The sequence below is a fragment of the Radiomyces spectabilis genome (genome assembly GCF_025331425.1).
Source record: "Radiomyces spectabilis strain NRRL 2753 chromosome Unknown BYT42scaffold_8, whole genome shotgun sequence".
NCBI lineage: Eukaryota > Fungi > Mucoromycota > Mucoromycetes > Mucorales > Radiomycetaceae > Radiomyces > Radiomyces spectabilis.
The window spans coordinates 1,693,143-1,715,160 of record NW_026251933.1 but is presented as its reverse complement, the minus strand read 5'-3'; the positions used below and the strand labels follow the sequence as shown (position 1 = coordinate 1,715,160).

The 22,018-nt window shown below is 43.6% G+C and overlaps 5 protein-coding genes across 5 annotated transcripts; 1 reads left to right on the top strand and 4 right to left on the bottom strand.

The window, feature by feature from the left end:
* Nucleotides 1-929: 929 nt before the first annotated feature.
* On the top strand, nucleotides 930-2,834 carry BYT42DRAFT_498483 (uncharacterized protein; the record flags this gene model as incomplete). Its single annotated transcript, XM_051564565.1, has 5 exons — nucleotides 930-1,301; nucleotides 1,462-1,791; nucleotides 1,984-2,077; nucleotides 2,193-2,315; nucleotides 2,401-2,834. 5 exons carry the CDS (start codon nucleotides 930-932, stop codon nucleotides 2,832-2,834), a joined length of 1,353 nt encoding a protein of 450 aa, XP_051422635.1.
* A 2,012-nt stretch (nucleotides 2,835-4,846) lies between these two features.
* BYT42DRAFT_574879 (immunoglobulin E-set) lies at nucleotides 4,847-6,366 on the bottom strand. The gene is made up of 7 exons (XM_051568900.1): nucleotides 6,092-6,366; nucleotides 6,001-6,023; nucleotides 5,760-5,829; nucleotides 5,595-5,670; nucleotides 5,442-5,506; nucleotides 5,140-5,258; nucleotides 4,847-5,049 (listed from the first exon to the last, which is right to left on the bottom strand). Exons 1-7 carry the CDS (start codon nucleotides 6,246-6,248, stop codon nucleotides 4,975-4,977), a joined length of 585 nt encoding a protein of 194 aa, XP_051422634.1. The 5' UTR covers nucleotides 6,249-6,366; the 3' UTR covers nucleotides 4,847-4,974.
* A 2,077-nt stretch (nucleotides 6,367-8,443) lies between these two features.
* BYT42DRAFT_574872 (kinase-like domain-containing protein) lies at nucleotides 8,444-10,441 on the bottom strand. The gene is made up of 4 exons (XM_051568899.1): nucleotides 10,038-10,441; nucleotides 9,400-9,827; nucleotides 9,093-9,286; nucleotides 8,444-8,999 (listed from the first exon to the last, which is right to left on the bottom strand). Exons 1-4 carry the CDS (start codon nucleotides 10,263-10,265, stop codon nucleotides 8,710-8,712), a joined length of 1,140 nt encoding a protein of 379 aa, XP_051422633.1. The 5' UTR covers nucleotides 10,266-10,441; the 3' UTR covers nucleotides 8,444-8,709.
* A 499-nt stretch (nucleotides 10,442-10,940) lies between these two features.
* Nucleotides 10,941-15,901, bottom strand: BYT42DRAFT_574869 (ABC-2 type transporter-domain-containing protein). The gene is made up of 4 exons (XM_051568898.1): nucleotides 13,802-15,901; nucleotides 13,591-13,739; nucleotides 11,495-13,503; nucleotides 10,941-11,421 (listed from the first exon to the last, which is right to left on the bottom strand). The coding sequence occupies exons 1-4, from the start codon at nucleotides 15,701-15,703 to the stop codon at nucleotides 11,072-11,074; spliced, it is 4,410 nt and encodes a 1,469-aa protein (XP_051422632.1). The 5' UTR covers nucleotides 15,704-15,901; the 3' UTR covers nucleotides 10,941-11,071.
* Nucleotides 15,902-16,281: 380 nt separating this feature from the next.
* On the bottom strand, nucleotides 16,282-21,298 carry BYT42DRAFT_574867 (ABC-2 type transporter-domain-containing protein). The gene is made up of 6 exons (XM_051568897.1): nucleotides 21,101-21,298; nucleotides 20,796-20,998; nucleotides 19,290-20,700; nucleotides 18,979-19,222; nucleotides 16,917-18,901; nucleotides 16,282-16,830 (listed from the first exon to the last, which is right to left on the bottom strand). The coding sequence occupies exons 1-6, from the start codon at nucleotides 21,261-21,263 to the stop codon at nucleotides 16,478-16,480; spliced, it is 4,359 nt and encodes a 1,452-aa protein (XP_051422631.1). The 5' UTR covers nucleotides 21,264-21,298; the 3' UTR covers nucleotides 16,282-16,477.
* Nucleotides 21,299-22,018: the final 720 nt, after the last annotated feature.

Here is a 22,018-nt window from a genome sequence, read left to right as displayed (position 1 = left end):
CCTTTATTTACTTTTTGCATTGCCTTACATTTTTATATCTTATCTGCTGCTGTAACGTCTGTGCGATACCACTCCAAGAAGGATAAGATCGGCGCCTTGTTACGAACGGGTATCCAAGTGAATCACATTATGTGATACGTGTTTTGTTTACAAACTCCGTATGCCTTTGGGATTCGCTCATTAATCCGGAAATGGTATACAGAAAGAATTATGGAAAGTTGAAAGGTAACCAAATCACTTTTGTATCACTTTACAGAAAGATGATGCGGGTGTTGCAAAAATGATGAAAGCATCCCCGTCTACTCATGTATTCCAGCAACAGACCTGATCAGTATAGTACAAGAACATTGGATGATGTTAATCATAACAAAGGCATACTACATGGAAGAATAGGTCTTGCCCCTTCCATATGGTACATATCGTGGTTTTGGGGAGGGAGATTAAGACTACAGCAGAAATACCTCACTGCCTACCTTTACAGGTTAGTCAGCAGGTGAGATGGATAATTAGAAAGTGCTCTCTTGACATGATCTGTGATATCAATAAATAAGAGCACGAACGCCATTGTCAGTGGCACTGTCGGTGTGACCTACAGGAACAGATGAAATAAGAGGAAAATGGGAACGAGCAAATGTGTGTTGCCGCCAATTCAGTTTCCGCTTTAGCTTGCAAAAAAAAGGATTTGGGCGATTAAACCTTCGATCAGGATCTTTGTCGACGGTGGATGGTGGTTTCTCTCTTTTTATTTGTTCTGTTATCTTGTTTATCGGCATCTGTGGTACTTTGACCTGCCTCCTTTCGATTGCACCATTGAAACGCTTTTTGCCTTTTTGTCTCCTCGGTCCTCCTTCTTCTTCATATCTCCTATTTCCTATTGAAACGTTCACCAAACATCCACCTCTGCATTTCCCAGACTTTCTTCATCATCCATGTTGCAACCCAAAGAAAAGGTGAAACCACCTCGCAATCTACGATCGGCTCGGTTGTCAGTTGTTAAGAATAAAATATCCACACCTATCAGCATCCCCGTAACCCAGTACGCTTCATTAGCCCCACCCAGAAAAGTCATCAAAGCACTGTACGATTACCAGGCACAAAACGGCAATGAACTGTCTTTTGCTCGCGGTGATTTCTTTCACGTCACGGCACGAGAAAACGATCCTCAGTGGTATGAAGCGTGCAATCCAGCTACCAATTCCAGAGGTCTTGTTCCTGTCACCTACTTCCAGGTCTTGGAGAAGAACGATCGTAGCACCAGCGAAGTCATTTCCCCAGTGAAACAAAAGGCTGACTCCGGATTCGTCGATGATCACGAAAATAACGGTAAGTGATTTCCACCGTTAGAAAACTATTCACGTTGAGAGATCCAATTACTTTTTGTCACGACGTCTGTTTCTCATTGCCGCTTGGTTCTTTCTTTATTGCTCTTTGTCTCTCTCATTCTCCCTTACAGCATCTAAGCGCATGCAACCACTGTACGGTATTGTGTTGTACGATTTTCAAGCCGAACGGTCGGACGAAATGGACGCCAAAGCTGGAGAGCCTATCATTGTCATTGCGCAAAGCAATCAGGAATGGTTCGTGGCGAAACCAATTGGACGTTTAGGCGGACCTGGACTTATCCCGGTGTCTTTTGTGGAAATCAGAGACGCCGTGACAGGCAAAACCATTACCAATGTCAACGATCTTATGCACACTTCCGCAGCGCCTATTCCTCGCGTGGAAGAATGGAAAAAAATGACCCAAGGCTACGAAGCGTCCAGTATTTCCTTGGCCAACGGAGGCTCCGCAGTTCAGGCACACAGCATCTCTTCTTCCGTTTCATCTTCCTCGCTTCGAGATAATGTCGTCGACGATTACTTTGTTCGTTCCAACGACCACCAGCACCCCGACACCATCTTGAATAGCTACGGAATTCAGCACCTTGCGCAGTCTCAACCGTCACCTGAAGCTAGCTTCTCCAATCCTTTATCTCGCGGCAAGGAACGTCCAATGGATGATCGATTGGGTGTTGTTAGTGCAACTATTGATTCTTATATCCTGGAAGCCGATCAATACTGGTTCATTGTATATGCCCGTCTGAACAACGGAAAATATCGCGTATTGTACCGGTTATATGAAGGTAAGCCGTCAAGATTGAGATAATGAAAGAGGGAATGGCGACTAATCGAAAAGTGTTCTGGGGCTTTTAGACTTTTATGATTTCCAGATTAATTTATTACACGAGTTCCAGATTGAAGCAGGCAAAGCCGATCGTGAACGGATATTACCGTACATGCCCGGACCACTTTCACACGTAGACGAAAAGATCACTGGTAAGTTTCTTTGGCAGTGTATGCTTCAGAACATTGTGAAACTCACGCTAATCATATGTACTGGGGGTTTCACTTATTGCTATAGCGGAACGACAACAGGATTTAAACAAGTACTGTGAAGAGTTGCTGGCGTTACCACGCTACATATCACAAAGCGTTCTAGTACAGAATCAACTGTTTGGAATCCACGAAGGAGATATTGAAACCGATAACGATCCGAGAATAGGTGCCCTACGGTTCAACAGTCAGGATATGGTTCAGACGTCGAGCACACCAATAGCGAGTACTGTGAAGTTGAAAATCGTACATAAAGAGGATATTTTTGCCATCAAGGTGCCAGTAGACAGTACGTTAGAAGGATTAAGGAAAAAAGTACATGAGCGATTGGGCTTTGAAGTTCGTCTACGGTATAAGAGCGAACCTCATGGCGACCATCGACCACTAGAAGACGAGAAAGACATGGAAGAAGCTTTTACAACCGCCGTTAAGCTCGGCAAATTAACGGTGTACGCGGAATAATTCCTCCTATTCAGCACAAAGTAACGCAAGCACTATTCGAACTCCCCGTTACGGTTCGGTACTCTGTTTACATCCCAATTATATAAAGAACGAGAAGCGTTAGTAAATTGCTTCTACCATCATAGAAGAGCTTAAAAACTCCTCAAATTACCAAAAATAATGTCTATTGCTACCAATGTTTCTGCGAAAGTGGTTTTTAATGCATTCAAAATCATGAAATTTTTCCTTTTGGCGTGGATACTGATCCTGTTCTTAACTTGTAAACATCCAAAAGTCGCAATGAACCAGTTTCCTGCCATATACATTACTTGTGGCGAGAAACACAAGCACCTCTCATCATTTTAACAAGGATAGGTAAAATGCTCCTGATCAGACAGCGACTCCCAGAATAGGGCATCAACGCACTTTCTGGCGTATTCTCATGATGTAGACGCTCCTAGTCTCGACTCGCAAAACAATCGACTGCTAATCACAAAGCTAGACCTTCTCTGGCTATTCCGAATCAGCTAGAACCACTCGTATCTCTTCCAAATGAGACACTGCTGACGCTGAATTCTCAAACGTCTAACGATGACAAAGACAAAGACAATGCCAAATATGTGCCGTCAAATCCAAATCGTCCCATTGATGATGAGCTTAAGCTCACTGAACAGGGACTTGTGCAACTCCACTAGGACCTGCAGGAAACCCCCTAGCTCAACCTTCCGTGTAAGCCCTTCGAAAGACGAAATATACTGCCGGTAGTTTCCCCTACTCCAATGTTTAAATTATGATAACAATAGGTCCATTCAACTGCTGAAACCTTGCTTAAAATCCGCGGCTGCGACAAACAAAACGTTCCCAATATCTCCGCTCAATCGATTGTCATCTTCTGCCCATGCAGGATATACTGTTCCCAACAATGCAATTGGGAAACATAAATATCCACTGATTCCGTGGTAATCAATGCATTCGAGCTAAATATTGCGGTGTTATCTCCGTCGATCCTGCGCTTAAGCGTATTTCTCAATTACAAGGCTTGATGGTTGCATCCTATGGGTCAAGGTTGCATACGTCCCATTCTCTCTTTCGGTCTTTTTCACTTTGCATGATTCACATGTTTCAACCCTGACGACGATTCGCTGTTTTCCACACTCTTCTCAACTTGTACTCATGTGAAAGCTTATCTTCATGGATCCCACCGACTATTCTGCTCCATCAATCACTCGTTGTTCTCTTCATCCACCTTGGTATCCAGACTTCAGCTTGAAGGAGTTGCTCCTAATCCCATAACAAACTACCGCAGAAAGTGATGGTTGTGATTGCTCGTTAATATAGGAATCTCTCAAATGCTGGTTAGAGCCACGTCAAGACTTATCGGAAAACCCTTGTCTTTTTCATGAAATTGCCAGTATATGTCTGTGTCTAGCACTTTTCCTTGTCATGGCAACCGTACATAGATATACGTCATTATGGCACACTCGCACATCGAAATTGGAGAAGGCGATATAAGCGTCGCTAGACCGTCCACATCATCCACTGATGCTTCGGTTCAACGACGGTGTTGCTGGCCGTAAGGAGCAACAGGAGACTTGACTTTCTCCGAGGCTATTCATGGTTGTTGTATTTTATGAATGAGCAAGGCTGGAGCACAAATGGCCCTATGAGACTGTTCCCAGAAGTAGAACTGAATAAGGCTTTGATCCTGGGCTCGATGACAGCCGCTGCTTCAATCTCCTTCCTGAGCCCCTGAAGATATGGTTCAGGCACCACAAACAACTAAAGTTCACCAACAGCTCAAGAGAAGACTTGCAAGCCCAGCCTCCAGGTTGTAGCCTTCAATCACTTGGAAAAAATTACCATCCATTGCCTTATTTTACGAATATGCTTATTATAATTTAAATGACCCGGGCAAGGGTTGTGTCCGATGTCAACAAATTGACAAAGATCATCCTCAGTCTCATGTAAAGTAACCAACATTGGAAGCGCAAGGATACTTTTAAGCTCTCATGATATGCTCTCATGATATCTACATAACTTTCAAAGTCATACACAGTTATGTAACCACAGACACCGATCATTTGTAGGCTAGCTTTGCCGATCTTGGGGGTTTATTAATTTTTATTGCCTGTTTTTGTCCTCTGTGTGGTTTTAATAGTGTTTACCAATCCTTCTTGATATCAAATGACCATGTCCATGCCATGTGGGTGTATCCGTCATCATCAACAAATTTGCTCTATAATGCAGAAATATTATCCGTTAGATATACACCATCAACTAAACTCACGGAGTAAGAGCAGAAAATAAAAATAAAAAAAAAGGTTACCTTGGCTTCGTAGTGACCACGAGCGAGTAAACCGGAAGGAGCTTCCTCCAATTGGAATTTCTTTTCGTAAGCGTCAGTGGAAGGGCCATAGGAACCAATCATTTCTTCAGTCTTGTCAACTAAAAATTTGAGTAACAATTTAGTCACGGATGATTCGAAAGTATCACAAGAACATGGGGATAAGGGATTCACAGATGGTTAGAGAAAGGGAAAAAGAAAAAAAAAAAAAAAAAAAAAAAGAGGCAGGGGCACGGTAATGATGAAAAGTAGAGAATGGCTATTGGCAATCATATCAACTTTACCTGTGATACCCTTTCGCTTGACAGCTTGCAAGTATTTCAATCCAGAAACAACATCATGCTGAACTCTGCAGAAAGAAAAAAGAAAAAAAGACCGAATAAGCAAACCAAAAAAGTAAGGATGGCAGCGCATATCACGTCAAAAAGAGCACGCACCTGAATTTGACTTTCATGCGGTATTCGATACCTTCTTTGATGGTAAATGGGGTATTCTTTGCTTCTTCAATAGCAGCTAGTGGAAAGGAGTTTTGATAAGAAAAAAAATCCAGATTTCACATTTTCGCGTATCCTTGGAGAAAAAGGGACATAAGGAGCACGTACCGGTGGTGGACAAATCGACAATGACATCCGGACGACCTTCCACCTCGAGAGCGATATACTGAACAACAACCTAAGGTGGAAAGAAACAAACCAAAAGGATAACAAGAAGCATCCGGAAGGCGAAAAAGGAAGTAGAAATTAGACACACACACGCATATTCACATATACACAAAGGGTGACAAAGGGGGATTTATCGTTACGTCAACCCGATCTCGGGCAATCCCAGAAACTGTTAACTTACTCTGCGGGGATCATCTTGTGGACCTAGTGATGTCGACCAATCAGCACTTCATCATCCTCAGCCTGGAAGGAAGAAGAAACTCAAACGTTACCTGTAGCTTGACCGAGGCCAAGCGATTGTTTCCACTTGTTCAACGACTCATCTTGTGCGTCAAGGTTCTGGTACTCGTCCAAAGTCTTCTTCTCACCAGGCTTGTAACCAGCGGTCTGAGAGGGCACAAGATCGTCTTCTTGATGATGTTCAGTCATGACGAAAGAAAGTCAACGGTTTGTAACGTGATAACGAAAAAAAAAGAAAATAGAATAAAGAGGAAAGAAAGAGAAATATAAAAAAAAATTACACAAAAATAGAAGTGAGAAATTAATGGGCAAAAGGGCGGAAATGGGGCATTTATTGGCTGAGCTTGTGCTGTGTTTGGACAACCAAAACGTGCTTGAATTCGACGGGCTTGGGTCGCCGTTGTCCCAGGTCCGGGAGCCTACCGAATCTTATGTCACACTTCATCTTGCTCCCTTGCAGCACTCAACATTTCAGCATAGTGTCCCGTCTTTATCCGTTATAATATCGGACAAGCAATCTACTTTTATCTTACCCATAGAAAAAGTCAAAGTGCTGTATAGCAGGAGGTGATAATTTCGGTTGAACTCATTCATGCCTTTTTTTCGTTTCATAACTGAGTAAAAGGGTAATCGGATACTGTCCATAAGCTCTTCCGGTTGTCTTTCGCGTTAATTCAGTATATCGTTTTTGGAAGGGAGCTTGCTCCTTGTTATTGGGTCACACGCGTCGTTTCTTAGCGACGAAAGAAAAAGCACGATGCAAAGCAACCGTTTTTGAGGCGGATATTGAAATTTTCAATGTGGCGATGACTTTCTCCATGACAAATGTCCCTTGTCCATTTTCCGGATGGCGAAATATGGCACCCATCTTTATGCCTAGCCCCTACTCATTTCGAATGCTAATACCTCTTAAAAAAAACTTTGGGTCGTGGCATCAACATTTCCGAAGCACTTAACACTAGCAGCTGCATTCTCTACATACTGTATACGAAGTGCAAAGAACCCACGTTTATGTCATCTGGTCGCGAATATATTACTTTGCCCGAGAAAGACTTCCACTTGTATTCCTCGGCAAAGACAAGAATATTCAAGTATTGAAGACGACTTCATTAGTTTTAGATCACCTCCGTTTAATGATCAGCATACTTACGAGTCCGCACGACATGCGAAGCTCGTAATCTCCTTGGCAACCACAGCAACAAGCGTCGATGCGTAAGAATCGTGTTCATAGAGCCAAGATTTACCGGCTTTCTTGATTCTAAAATTCTCCATAAACTTAGAAATGCTCTGACCTTGAACGATCGCGCACCCCAACTGCACAAGCCTTCAAGGGCAACTGATCATTTAGGTGCTTTTCAAGTGACAACGTCAGCTGTTGCTGTTGCCACTTGTTGAGATTGTTACATATCATCGTTCCTGGCGATCCCTGCTTGCTACGCAGGTATACGCCAAAATATCGACGAAGGAGGTAATGCTACTTTTGAATGCTCGCTAAAATGAATTTCCAAGCCGAATCTGTCATCTTTTGACCGAGAACTTCGTAAAGTGCTCCGAGAATTGCGTTGGTAACGATGAAGCATACGTCCTGGGATATCTCGAGTTGGGCGTGAATGAGCGACAGGAATAGTCCGTGGTTACTCGAGTACATCCCCTCGCCATATCTTGAACAACCTTTGCTGCTCTAGTTTGTCAATATGCAAGCGAATTGAATCAAAGGAGTCGTTACATTGAAGCCGCTGCACTCAAAAGCGTATGTTGCATCAGTTGCATGTCTAATCAAAGTTAAACTATGTGGGCCGAGATGACGCAAATAGATCATAGAAGCAGCTGTGAAAGACGGACAGAAATATGCTATCAGACAAAGATCTTTGTTTATTGATTCATTGTTTGACACTGATGACACAGAATAGCGTCAAAATCGAAAACATCACAAACATTTGCACCATCCCAGGATTATCATTCACCGAATATCGACCAAAAGGACGATTTCATGAGTGCGTGTCGCGATGGCCACCTTTTGTTTCTATTCTATTGACTAGGCAAACTCTTCGAGATTCTGTTGCAGGATATGGATCCACGCAACGACCCACCTTACGACCCACCCAAAGAACAAGTATCTCCATCACCCCTCTCTTCCTCGCTTTTTTCATTTCATCAATAATATATAAAAGGGTATATCCATAGACCGCGAAACCTGAACATCGTGTGATGACAGACAGGTATTATATAAGCCTATGCTTTCCTCTTGTCTCGTCTCAGGAAATGCTGTACCGATATTCCGGCAGGCATGCAGATATTCGAGGCTTAAGTTTTATGTAATAATAAGAAAAAAACAAAACCGTTCCTGGGCATTGGAGTCTTTTTATAACCGAAAAAATTTTCATGGCGGAGTTAAATTTTCAGACATGGCGTGCGGCACTAAGGGCAACCAGTAAGAAGCGCGAAATCGACCGGCAAAGTCGTTTATTGAGTTACAAGAACTTCTTTCATTTTTTAAATCTTTTTGCTTTTGTTTCTATACAGTGAACAGATTTAAAATGACCGGAATGAAATCCGGGTCACAGTCTGTGCAATTTATACTGTAGCTGCCGATATCCATGACGGGGTGTCAATCGGAACTACTTCCTCTCATAAGCCACGCACCACCATTTTACCGACGACCTAGATGAGCAAGATCACGATACGGGTGCCTTGGTGGAGGATAAGGACCACGACAGATTACGTCCACCGTCTTTAGCAGGACATACTTCATCTTTCTAGGTTTCTTCTTCTTTTTTATTTCGTGGGGAGTGGCTGTGCTGAGCGATTGCAAGTGCGAGTGAAACTTTGGAGGCGCTGTCTGTGTGTTGTACGGTCGCAGCCAGATATGCGATGCTACCTTGTCCAGTGAGGCACGATTCGATACCGGAGCGAGCATGCATCGTAATAAATCCTTGCTCGCTTCATTTGCGGAAAGAAAAAAAAAATAAGAATGCAAAAATGGTTTAGTTTTATTATGCATCTTATTGTTTGGATCATACCCAATAATACAACCTTCCGATAAGCACTCTGGCAGTACGAAATCTGCATGGAGCATGCGTTGTAACAAACTTGCATCATTGGCACCCAAAAACGGGTAACAGCCGACCAGCATACGGTACAGAGAGATGCCAAGCACCCACACATCTGCAAGTCCTGCGCTGTATTGTTGATGCATAATCGATTCTGGTGGGATATACTGCAGATTCCTGTAGATCGATCGCATTAGTATGAGCTTTTTCTTTAAATCAAGGAAATATCGCCGTAGGCTAATGATCCTTTTTTTTATCCAGCATATCAGATTGAAGAGTAAAGAAATTACCCATAAAACGTTTTTGATTGGTGGTTAATCTGAATGCTTTGGACGTTATAGTGCGTATCAAATGATAGCTTCATGATGGTGGGCGCTGCGAGTTGATATGTTTGTTGAAAGCGGTATAGGGCTTGAATCCATCGTACGAAATATCGTTTGCATTGTTCTTCGTCGTTGATAATGTGGGGGATTTTAGGGGCATAAGTTGTTGCAAGTACAGGTGGTGGACAATAACTGGCGGTGGAAGACGAGCCAAAAGAACTACAAGAGATGTGACTTGACGAACTCGTGATACTTGCAGCCTCCAAAGATCGGTTTGAGCGGGAGATACTGGAAGATGGTTTAGTGCTTGCTACCTCATTTTCCTCTTGAATCGTATAAAGCGGCATGTGAGAACGGGTTGAGGATCGATGCCAAGGCGATGAAAACCATTGTGACTATATGTTTGAAAATGGTGAATAACAATCCACCATAAGAAGCCAAGAAAAAATCAGAACAATAAGAAGGAAATAAATTCTTAGGAGGCAGGATATGAGAGCAAAAAATAGCACCAAACATATGCAGGAGTGCGGCAAAGAAATGATTTGGGAGATAAACAATCACAGAGAGCGATTGTGGGTTATTGTTTTGATAAATAGCCATCTTACCTCCACAAAGTCAAGGCGTTGTCTTGCCGATCCGTTTTTTGGCATTTTATAATTACCCGGTAGTGGAGGATGGTTCGGTGAAAGCATCCGCCAATGTGATGTAGATTTTCGACGTTGGCCCAACTTGTAACGATGTTTTGCGGTTAAACATTGTCGCCACCATGCAAAATCGCATCGAAAATGGAAATGGAGAAAAAACCGTGAATGTATTGGTACTAATGTTGTCATCTAAGCGGATTACTTTGTTTCGAAACCAGGAAAACAGAATGTTTGACAATGCGGATTACTTGTTTCGAAACCGTGGAAACAGAACGTTTGACAATGCGGATTACAAAGAAATAGTGAGATCAATGAGGTAAAGGAAGAAAGATGAAAGGAATCAAGACCAAGTAAGAAAAAAAAAACAAAATCACGATGAAAATAAACATGTTGATAATAACGCAAATCAGTTGCCAAATTCAGAGGATGCAACTACCCATCACGGATATTCAGGAGCAACCGTGTTTCAAACAATTAGGTTCTGACGACTGTCAATGTCATAGACGCGGGACATTCAGGGCAAGGGTTGTCTCCCATTGGCACAATAAAAATAGCATAAAACCCTTTCATGGAAGATGAAGCATCCCTTTATTTCCCTCACAATAAAAAATCACTCATCCCAATATCGAATTTCAACCAAACTCACCTTTGGTTGACATTAATTGGCGGTTTCACACCATCAAAATAGATAAGGTTGTCTTCACTGCATATCCGATAGGTTGATGAAACCATTTCTCCTTAATTTCAATTGTCTTGGTTCGGCACAATTTAAAATCTGAATGTTGTAAGTTGAGATTCTTCTTCGTAAATGAAGTGATGCAAATAATACAATGCAAGCAATAATATGAAAAAATGAGTCTATATCTATTAAATAACGAAAAAAAAAAAAGAAAAATGACAGATCGGTATAGATTAAAATATTGGGTTTCGAGAAAGAAAAAAAGAAGCTAAGCTGTAAGACTAAGGCGCATTTCGGCGGTAGTCATTCATATCGCTTAACGTCTGGCCTTGCGGAACAAATAAACGAAGAACATGAACGCAAACACGTTGAACACGTAGTAAGCGCAAAGGATACCAAAGTCACGCCAGCGGTTATCGAAATGCCACCCGATACGAGTTTCATAATAGTCGTTACCAGCCGAGTATTGGCAGTAGTTGCAAGTACCAGTAGCATTAGGATCTTCGAGGTAACCCAGACCGCCGCTGCTGAAATAATTGGCCATGTACTGTCCGCAGGTTTGATTCGGAGGAGCGTTGATCTGGATAAAGTCGTTGGATCCACAGACAACAGGGACACTGTCCATGACATTCACAACGAGACCTTCAATCAAGTAATGATAGGGATCTGTAAAATCAAAAACAAAAATGATTAATATACTTCGTCCACACCTTCAATCAACCAGCGACAGATGACTTACCAAGCCAGTACATCCAGGATCGCCAAAAGTAAGGCATAGCTGACGGAGGTTGCATGATACCGGCGAAAAGAATAAGGATAGAGGTAAAGAAGGGATTGATGACAGCGGCCATAGGAGGAGTCGATGAAAAGGCGGCAATCATGAAACCAAGAGATACGGAATACAACAAGAAAACGATGAAATGGATATAGAAGAAACCAATACGATCAGACACATTCTGGAGACCGGCAGTCCAGTAGAAACAGAACAAGAAGATGGTCGACAAGAAGATCAGGTAAGGGATTTCCACAAGAATACAGGACAAAGCGAATGGAGCCCAGCCATAGTATTTGGAAGCATGTTCACGACGGAACCACATACGCTCTTGCATAAATCGGGGTTGGGCCAAAATAATCAGTGCGTTACTCATCAACAGCGTGGTGAAGACAGAGAACATGCGGTTTTGCATATCGGCCGGCGAGTGACCCAACTTCCAGAAAGAGAAACCAGAAATTAGACCAATAAAGCAGACGTTGAAAAGACGACCCATGTTGTACGTAGGGCAACGCCACCAGGACACGTTCATACGCTTGTAGACCAGCCAGAATTGTTGGAAGAAGGGCAAAGCATACGTGGTAGCATGACGCTTGCGATGAGGATCGACCGAGCCGTGAATACTTTCGAGTTCGGCTTCCAAAGCCTTGGCTTGAGAGGAACCAGCCCAGACATCGGCCCAATCACGCGTCGCCTTACCAGCAGTACCGGCACCGACACATTCCAGAATATATTCAGCAGGGTTGGCTTGAGGAGAGCACTTGGGACCACCGTTGGATTCAAAGTAATCAATCATAGTACGAGCATCTTGACCGATTTCACCAAAGTAAGCAGTACGACCACCACGCACCAAAAGCAACAAGTGATCAAAGTGTTCAAACAGGGTAGCCGAAGGTTGATGGATGGTACAGAGCACGGGCCAACCGGCGTCAGCGAGTTTACGAATGAAACGGACAATGTTGTACGAAGATTGAGCATCCAGACCAGAGGTAGGTTCGTCCAAAAACAAGAGCTTGGGTTTACCGACCAATTCAGTAGCAATCGTCAAACGTTTACGTTCTTCGACCGAGATACCAACACCAGCTTCAAGATCGCCTACCAAAGCATCGGCGATCTTTTCCATTTCCATAAGCTTGATGATTTGTTCGACATAGGCATCCTTTTCTTCCTTGGGGACTTCGGGACTTTGACGCAAATAAGCCGAGAACTTCAGAGCTTCACGAACAGTAGCATTGGGATTGTGAACATCCATTTGTTCACAGTAACCGGTAATACGTTCGAAATCGACATTCAAGGGTTCACCATTCATGTAGATACGACCTTCCACCTTACCAATGGTCTTTCGCTGAGCCAGGACATCCAAAAGCGTAGTTTTACCAGCACCGGAAGAACCCATCAAAGCAGTAAGATTACCAGGTTTGACAATACCGCCGATATCATTGAGCAACTGCAGTTTGCCTCCCTTGACAGGGACCGTGTAATCAATATGGTGCCAAGAAAACGTGGTACCATCGGTGACAGCTTCCATTTCTTCATCGGCTTCAACCACTTTGGCTTTCATCATTTCTTCTTCGCTTTCTTCCTTGGGAGCTTTGCCCTTCTTGTAAACCTTGGTCACACTGCCTTCTTTCTGGAGTTCGACGTATTCCATACCCAAAGCCGTAATCGCAGTGAAGAAAATGAAGAAAAGGATCACGGCGACAAAGTTGATCCATCGCTGCCAAGTCTCGTAACCGTAAGCAAAACGCAAATAATCGTCACCAAGGACGTAGCTGTCGCCAGGTTTGCCACCAGGAAGAATACAGGTCTTGTACTGCTGATCATCGTAACCAGGACCGAAAGGAACTGAGTTTGGACCTTCACAAGAGAACTCCATACCGGTCAATTCGTTAGAGATCAAAGCTTTGTAACCATAGGCAAGAGGGTTAATCCAGTAAATCCACATCAACCAAGGATGCATCTGCGTGTAAGGGATCCTAGAAACGCAGGGAAATAAAAATTGCAAATGTGAATATCTTGATCGAAATGCAAAGAAAGCAAAGACAAACAGATGAATGACTTACTGATAACCACAGTACACCAAGGCCGCAATCAAGAGAATGCTGGACAATTGTGAAGCAGTGAAGAAATTGGGAGACACCGCACCCCAGAAACGGAAGAAACCGTTCATACACAAATTGGTCACAACAAGGATAATAAAGAAGGTAAAGAACTACGAACAAATAAATGTTAAGAATAAACAATTCATATCCAGAACCTAGAATGACATTTTACCTTTCCTGCATCCAAGACGAGACCCATCATGAAGTAGACACAGATTTCAAAGACCAGGACTTGAACAATGGCCAATGGGATATCGGCAATGACGGTAGCAATATAGAAAGCAGAAGGATGATACAAAGCAAAATGTTTGTGCTTTTCCAATACACGACGACCTTGCATGAAAGCAGCGAGTTCCGATTGAGCGATCAGAGCATTGAATAACAGAGAGAACAAGAAAGCACCACCACGAGAGAAGGCACCAGTACCATCGACAGGCATCATGAAGAAAACGGAAGCCATAATAAGACCCTTGACAACGACACCACCATAACGAGAAATGAGAGCACCGCGGTCACCGAGAATCAATTGGAATTGACGGACCGTCAAGGACTTAACTTGCTGATAGTACGACACGGTGAAAGGAGAATGCTTGGGAGCACGTTTCTGATGAGCATCCAATACGGCTTGTCTAAATCGTTCATCGGGGCGATCCTGGGAAATCTTGGCTTCATAGGCATCACGCTCGGCCATCATTTGATCATGCAATTCGGAATTCTTGTAGGCGGCTTCAAACTGGACGGAGTTCAGGGGAACCTTGCCTTCGTAACCGGGCTTGAATTCACGTTCGTTGGCATTACACAAACCGGTCAAGAAATCAGGTGTGGATTTACGATCGGGGCAATGGAAGCCCATATCCTCAAAGTACTTCTTGGCAGTACTAGTAGGACCAAAGTAGATGCAACGACCTTCATCGAGAACCATGACCTTGTCGAACAAATGGAAAATGCTGTCAGAGGCTTGATACAAGGTGGAAATGGTAGTCTTGTGCAAAATATCGGTCATAATACGGAGCGAACGGACATAATCCAAAGCAGAAGAAGCATCGAGACCACGGGTAGCACAATCCCAACAGTTGATGGAAGAGCGAGTCGTCATCTGTTCAGCAATCGAAAGACGCTTACGTTCACCACCGGAAAGACCACGAACAAAGGCGTTACCGACCATAGTATTCATTTGCTTGGTCAAACCAAGCATGTTACCCAGCATATACAGAAGCTTGTTGATAAATTCGCTCTGAGATTCACCAGGCAAACGTTTTCCGGGGGTCTTGTTCTTCAAAGCGAAACGCAAAGTCTGCTTGGTAGTCAAAGTCGGGTAATGAAGATCTTCTTCTTCGTTGTAACACACTTCACCACGGAAATGTTTGGCAAATTCACGAGCTTCAATACCACCGTAACGGACTTCACCTTCGATACTGGTATAAGACTTGCGCATATTGGACAGGACACGTAAAAGGGTAGTACAACCAGCACCGGGACGACCGAGAACCAGAAGCATTTCGCCGTCCTTGCAGAAACCGTTGTTGTTCTTGAGAATGGTGAAATCATGGCCCTGACGACGACCCCATTTCCAAAATTGGACAGCTGAAGCAAGCCAGGTATAATTGGTGGAGATCACTTTGGCGTCTGCACCCTGACCTTGTACTACCAGATCCTTCCAGACAACGCCCATATGCTTTGGGTGGAACCCGGCTTCGGCACCTTTCTGATTTTGATCTGATAAAAAGTCGGTCAAATCGAAATCACCGGAACCCTTCTCGGCGTCGTTGACTGATTTGCGACGGGACTGTTGAGTTAATTCACGACGGAGTTCTTCGTAGTTGGACATGGCATCTTCAATATTGACGGCATTGCCGTCTCTTTCACCGTATCCACCTTCGGTTCGACGCGTGTTTTGACGTTCGAGATCGTCTTCAAGCACTTTTTCCGACTCGAAATCGTGTGAGTGAACGGCAGTAGCGTCGGACGGTAAGCGTTGATGTTGGACAGGACGTCCTTGTTGCTGTTGTTGTAGATAAGCATCGTCACGGTTGAGGCGCTCATCTTGCAGCCCTTGTGCGGCTGGCATATCCATGATGAGGGAAACGAATATGGATTATTCAGCAGTAATGTGTAACCGCGCGCGAGAAAAGCAAAGACACAAAATTCCTTTTTGGATATATTCTACCAAATACAGTAGCCGAAAGTGATAGAAATTCGCAGTATATATCTTGCTTAATAAGCAAAATAAACGAATGATGAGGGGAAAGAATTAAGAAAAGAAGTTGGTTACAACAAGTTCGCGGTGGATCAAGGGGAAAAAAACCCTCATCTTTATATAAGCGAGCTGTTAATTTGAGCGGGAAAACCGAAACATGGCCTGAACTATTGATCCGCCATCTTATTCGTCGTTCGGGAAAACTATTGAAAAATTTTCTGTACGGATGCCTCATTTCTTTGGTTCAGACAAAAGTAGGGTCACTGAAACCGATCATTCAGCCAATCAAAATCATGCATGATCCTAAGCGGTTACTATATTTAGAAGTGTACCTCATTTCAAAGGGTAATTTGTTTTTTTTTTAAACTTTCGGCAGAAACCTTACTCCGGGCTACGGTTGTTTTCTGAGTAAAATTTGGATATTCGAGAAGATTTTCAAGACCTTCGATTCTTTCTCAAGTGAAAAAAAAAAATGAATGCTCATTTTATTATTTACATGTATGTATGAAATTTGTACTTCAATAGAAGAAAAATAAAATGTTGTAAAGATGGTTTGTATATAGAGGAGAGAGAGAGAGAAGAAAAAAAAAAGTCTAGATTAATGGGTTTTAAATGATAATGAAAAAAAAAGGAACACAGAAGAATACTTCTTTAACGTCTACCCTTGCGCTTCCAGTAAACGAGACCGACAAACACAAAGACGTTGAAAGCGAAGAAGGCAATAAGGATACCAAGATTGCGCCACTTGTTCGCTTCGTCCCAGCCAAAGCTAGTGGTGTAGAATTCTCTGCCAGACTTGTAGGAACAGTAACCGCACATATCGGTGGCATTAGGGTCGGCGATATAACCAGGAGCATGGAACTCTTCAAAGAAACGTTGCATGTATTGACCACAGGTTTGACCGGCCGGTGGAGTGAACTTGAGCAAATCTTGATCACTACACTCGATGGTGAGATTTTCCAATTCGTTGACAGTGAGACCTTCGATGTAATAATGGAAAGGATCTAATAATAACGAAGAATGTTAGAATGAAAATGTTTCGATAAAATGAATTGGTTTCAAAAATAGGATGCAAGATAGAAAAACTTACCAAGCCAGTACATCCAGGCACTCCAGAAGCGAGGCATGGCAGAAGGTGTTTGCATAAGACCAGCAAACAGAATCAACATGGAGATGATAAGCGGGTTGATGACAGCCGCCATGGTAGGAGATTCAGCCACCGCAGCAATCACGAAACCGAGAGTAACGGCCCAGAACACGAGGAAGACGAAAATAATATAAAAGTATCCGACAGTTTCCGAATTGTTGGTCATACCAGCGGTCCAGTAGAAGCCGAACATGTAGAAAGCGGCGTAGAACACGATGTAAGGCATTTCGACAAGAATAGCCGAGATAGCCCAAGGCAACCAACCATAGTAACGGGAAGCATATTCGCGGCGGAAGTACAATCGTTCAGTCATAAACTTGGGTTGAGCGAGAATAATCAACGTCATGGCCATAATGAAGGTCGAGAAAAGAGCGAAAAGCTTGTTCATCATATCCGAGGAGCTGTTGCCCAGCTTCCAGTAAGTGAAACCGGTAACAAGAGAAGTAAACATGACATTGCAAAGACGACCAATATTGTAGTTGGGAGCACGCCAGTAGGACATGGTCATACGCTTGAAGACGAGGTTGAACTGGGTACCGAAAGGAGTAGCGTAAGTACGAGCGGGACGAGTGGGGTTGGCGTTGGCGGTTTGATGAATTTCTTCCAATTCTTCTTCCAAGGCCTTGGCTTCAGACGAATTGGCCCAGATATCGGCCCAATCGCGCGTAGCCTTACCAGCCGTACCGGCACCGACGACTTCAAGAATATATTCAGCAGGGTTGGCATCGTTGGAACACTTGGGACCACCATTGGATTCAAAGTAATTGATCATGGTACGGGCGTCTTGACCAATTTCACCATAGTAAGCAGTACGGCCGCCACGGACCAAGAGCAACAAGTGATCGAAATGTTCAAACAAGACGGCAGAAGGTTGATGGATAGTACAAAGCACAGGCCAGCCGGCATCAGCAAGTTTGCGAATGAAGCGGACAATGTTGTACGACGACTGAGCATCCAAACCAGAGGTAGGTTCATCCAAGAAAAGCAACTGAGGCTTGCCAACCAGTTCCATACCAATGGTCAAACGTTTGCGTTCTTCAACGGAAATACCAAAGCCGGATTCAACACTACCGATCTGAGCATCACCAATATCGTCCATTTCGAGCAACTGGAGAATTTGTTCGACGTATTCATCCTTTTCGGCCTTGGGGACCTCCGGAGGTTGACGCAAGTAGGCACTGAATTGCAAGGCTTCACGGACGGTGACAGCGGGCTGATGGATATCCATCTGTTCACAGTAACCAGTAAGACGTTCGAAGTCGGTCATAAGAGCTTCACCATTAAGATAGACGCGGCCTTCAACCTTACCCAAGGTCTTGCGGCGAGCCAAGACATCGAGTAAAGTAGTTTTACCAGCACCGGAAGAACCCATCAAAGCAGTGAGATGACCAGGCTTGACAATACCGGCAATATCGTTGAGCAATTGAATCTTGCCACCCTTGATGGGCACTGTATAGTTGATGTGGTGCCAAGAGAAAGTGGTACCAGCAGCGATCTTGTCCATTTGTTCAGTGACTTTAGCCTGTTGACGACGACGTTCATCTTCTTCTTCATCAGTACGGGGCTTGGGAGCCTTGCCGGGCAAGTAAAGCTTAGTGAGAGAACCGACGCGAGCAACACCACCCCATTCCATTGCCAAAGCAGTAGCAGCGGTAAACAAGAGGAAGAAGCCGACAACAGCGACGAAATCGGGAGCCCAGATGTGGTTAGGTTCATAGGACAGATATTCACGGAGGTAGCTATCACCACGGACAAAGGCTTCACCGGGCACACCACCTTGCATGGTACACACCTTGTGGGCCCAATCGTCGTAACCGGGACCGAAAGGAACGGCATTACCAGCACCATCGCAAGAGTAAACTTGATCGTGCATTTCGTTGATAAGCAAAGTCTTATAACCATAGGTCAAAGGATTAATCCAATAGATCCTGTGAAGAAAAAGGGAATTGGTATGAGTATCCCAAAATATTCAAAAAAAAAAAAACCCAGGCAAGTGATAACATACCAGAATAACCAAGGATGCATGGCCTTGTACGGAATCACGTAACCAGTGTAGGTAACGACAGCAATGAGAATAACACCGGAGACTTGAGTGGCAAGGAAGAAACTTGAGCTAATGGCACCAAAGAAACGGAAGAAACCGTTCATTGTCATGTTGATAAAGAACAAGACAATAAAGTAGGTAAAGAATTTGCCAGCTGTCAAGTTCAGACCCATCATGAAGTACGAACAGATTTCAAACAAAAGCACTAGAAGAAGAAAAATGTAAGTACAACGTTCTAAAAGAATATGACGGGAGTATAATGGATGCTTTACCTTGAACGATCGCGTATGGTACATCCATAACGACTTGAGCGATATAGAAAGCGGATGGTCGATAAAGGGCAAATTGTTTGTGTTTTTCGAGAATGGGACGACCCATAAGGAAACGGACGAGTTCGGATTGAGAGATGAAAGAATTGAAAAGAACAGCAAAGAAGAGCGCACCACCACGAGAGAAGGCACCCGAGCCAGTCAAAGGAAGATTGAAGAAACAGGAAGCAGTAATCAGAGCTTGGATAAGAATGGTACCGTAACGGGAAATCAAGGCTTCTCTATCCTTGATGAGCAAATGGTATTGGCGGATAGTCAAGGCCTTGACTTGTTGGTAAAAGGAGGCAATGTAAGGTGCTTTGTTACCGGCACGCTTTTGATGTTCTTGGTCAACAGCGGCACGGAAAGTGTCGGCTTGGTTGTCGCGAGCGAGTTGCTGTTCGTAAGCTTCCAATTCGGCCATCATATCCTTGTAGAGGGAAGAAGCGTAGTAACGTTCCTGGAATTCCTTAGCATGGGATGGTACAGAGTCTTCGAAACCGGGCCTGGCTTCACGTTCGAGAGGATTACAGAGACCAGTCAAGAAATCGGGAGTGGATTTACGAGGCGGGCAGTAGAAACCCATTTCTTCAAAGTAAGCCTTGGCACGGCTGGAAGGACCAAAGTAGATGCAGTAACCTTCGTCGAGCACAAGAATCTTGTCAAACAAGTTGAAGATGCTGTTGGAAGCTTGGTACAAGGTAGCGATGGTCGTCTTGTTGAAGACATCGGTCATGATACGCAAGGAACGGACGTAATCGAGAGCGGAAGCAGCGTCGAGACCACGAGTGGAACAATCCCAACAGTTGATGGTAGACTGAGTGGTCATTTGTTCGGCAATAGAAAGACGCTTACGTTCACCACCGGAAAGACCACGAATGAAGGCGTTACCGACCATGGTGTTCATCTGCTTGGTCAAACCAAGCATGTTGCCGAGCATATACAAGATCTTGTTGACAAAGTCCTTCTTGGTTTCGTCGGGAAGACGTTTGCCGGGCGTTTTGGTTCGGAGAGCAAATTGAAGCGTTTGCTTGGTGGTCAAAGTGGGATAATGCTGATCTTCTTCTTCGTTGTAACAGACTTGACCACGGTAACGGTTGGCGAATGTCTTTGGATCAATACCACCATAAGAAACTTCGCCCTTGACATCGGTAAAGGCACCTCGCATGTTGGCAATGACACGAAGCAAAGAGGTACAACCAGCACCGGGACGACCCAGCACGAGAAGCATTTCACCATCTTTACAGAAACCATTCAGGTTTCGAAGAATGACTTTCTTGCTTGTATTACTCTTTTGGAATCTCTTCCAGACAGCAATAGCATTGTAAAGGAAACTGAAGACAGTAGGAATGGTGTGAGCTTCGGCACCAAGACCCTAAAAATTCAACAGGCGAATAAAAAAATTATGATTAATGACTGGACGGGGGAAATAGAATTTTCGATTGCGAAGATATTGCATTCGTTTCTCACCTCGACAACAAGATCTTTCCAAATGACGCCCAAATGTTTGGGAGTATGACCAGCTTCTTGCTGCTCGCGGTTCATGCCGTGCAAGAAATCGTCGAGACTAAATTCATCACCGGCAGCGCCTTCTTCGAGTTTGCTTTGAGACGCAGAACGGCGGCTAATGTTGGTCAATTCCCGCTTTAAATTTTGGTATTCATCCAAAGCAGCTGCAAATAAATAAATAAAAAAATAATCGGTTAGTGCCCTGTATTTTCGTAAAGAAGTAGCTATTGCCATGTTCCAGAGTAATTAGGAAGAGAAAAATTTACCATCGATATTGACGGCATTGCCATCGTTTTCGCCATAGTCGTTTCGTCGGCCGTATTCGCCTTCGATAACAGTATCAGCGGAACCATTGGTGGAATTATTATCGTTCTCCCGCTTGGGATTCGATAGAGACGTGGTATCGTAGTTTCCTGTCTTTTCTTCCATGTAAAAAGAGAAGAAGAGGTTTGAATATGACAAAAAAACCGAGTCTAGAAAAATCAAAGATTCGATGGATCAGGCCTTTTATATAGTTTTCCGAAAAAAATCTGCAGTTGCTGTGTAACAAGGTGGAGGAATAGACGCCGTTTGGGGGGGTTTTAGTTTGTTTCAGACTCAGAATGTCGGCCGTAACGGTGGCTGAACTAACGGCCCGAGTAGCATGTTTTCTAAATGAAGAACAGCGCCAATCTTAAAACCTGCTATCATCTATTCATCATCGGAATCTTTAACTTGTTCCCACTGTAACAGTGGTTTTGAGTATTCAGAAACAAAAAAATGGCAACATTAAACGGTCAATAGAGACGAGAAAGTGCTTCCAAGTTTGTTTGCGCGGAAAGTCAAATTACGCGACAGGAGTTCCACCAAATAAAATTCGACATTTTAAGTGCATTAACGGTTCGTCCAATGAAATTGCCTGGAGAATAGCGTTCCGTGTCTTTTTTTTTTTTTTGTTATGCCGCAGCAAATGACGATAAACAGAAAAAAAAAAATTTCGTCTACAATGTGTCGCAGCAATGACACGGCAGTGAGATGACATGGCAAAAAATGACATAATTAAAAAAAAAATATAATCAATAGCGCGATAGTGTACACGAAATAACCAAATTTGTGCGAGAAACAACACGAAAAAGTCATGAGAGTCATGCCGAGGGTGCGCGTAAAGCTTGTCCAATGCTGATTAATGTATGGGACGGACTTTA

Bases quoted from the DNA above. Each gene is read 5' to 3' on its own strand.
- BYT42DRAFT_574879 (XM_051568900.1), bottom strand. From the start codon at position 6,248: ATGACTGAACATCATCAAGAAGACGATCTTGTGCCCTCTCAGACCGCT. The intron at 5,259-5,441 runs GTAAAGTTGATA...TCAAATTTTTAG, and splicing joins CAAGCGAAAGGGTATCACAG to TTGACAAGACTGAAGAAATG. The intron at 5,050-5,139 runs GTAACCTTTTTT...TCTGCATTATAG, and splicing joins GTGGTCACTACGAAGCCAAG to AGCAAATTTGTTGATGATGA.
- BYT42DRAFT_574869 (XM_051568898.1), bottom strand. From the start codon at position 15,703: ATGGATATGCCAGCCGCACAAGGGCTGCAAGATGAGCGCCTCAACCGT. The intron at 13,740-13,801 runs GTAAAATGTCAT...ATTTGTTCGTAG, and splicing joins TCGTCTTGGATGCAGGAAAG to TTCTTTACCTTCTTTATTAT. The intron at 13,504-13,590 runs GTAAGTCATTCA...CTGCGTTTCTAG, and splicing joins TTGGTGTACTGTGGTTATCA to GATCCCTTACACGCAGATGC.
- BYT42DRAFT_574872 (XM_051568899.1), bottom strand. From the start codon at position 10,265: ATGACAACATTAGTACCAATACATTCACGGTTTTTTCTCCATTTCCAT. The intron at 9,828-10,037 runs GTAAGATGGCTA...TCAAACATATAG, and splicing joins AACGCCTTGACTTTGTGGAG to TCACAATGGTTTTCATCGCC. The intron at 9,287-9,399 runs GTAATTTCTTTA...ATCGATCTACAG, and splicing joins CAATCAAAAACGTTTTATGG to GAATCTGCAGTATATCCCAC.
- BYT42DRAFT_574867 (XM_051568897.1), bottom strand. From the start codon at position 21,263: ATGGAAGAAAAGACAGGAAACTACGATACCACGTCTCTATCGAATCCC. The intron at 20,999-21,100 runs GTAAATTTTTCT...ATTTATTTGCAG, and splicing joins CAATGCCGTCAATATCGATG to CTGCTTTGGATGAATACCAA. The intron at 20,701-20,795 runs GTGAGAAACGAA...TTGAATTTTTAG, and splicing joins GGAAAGATCTTGTTGTCGAG to GGTCTTGGTGCCGAAGCTCA.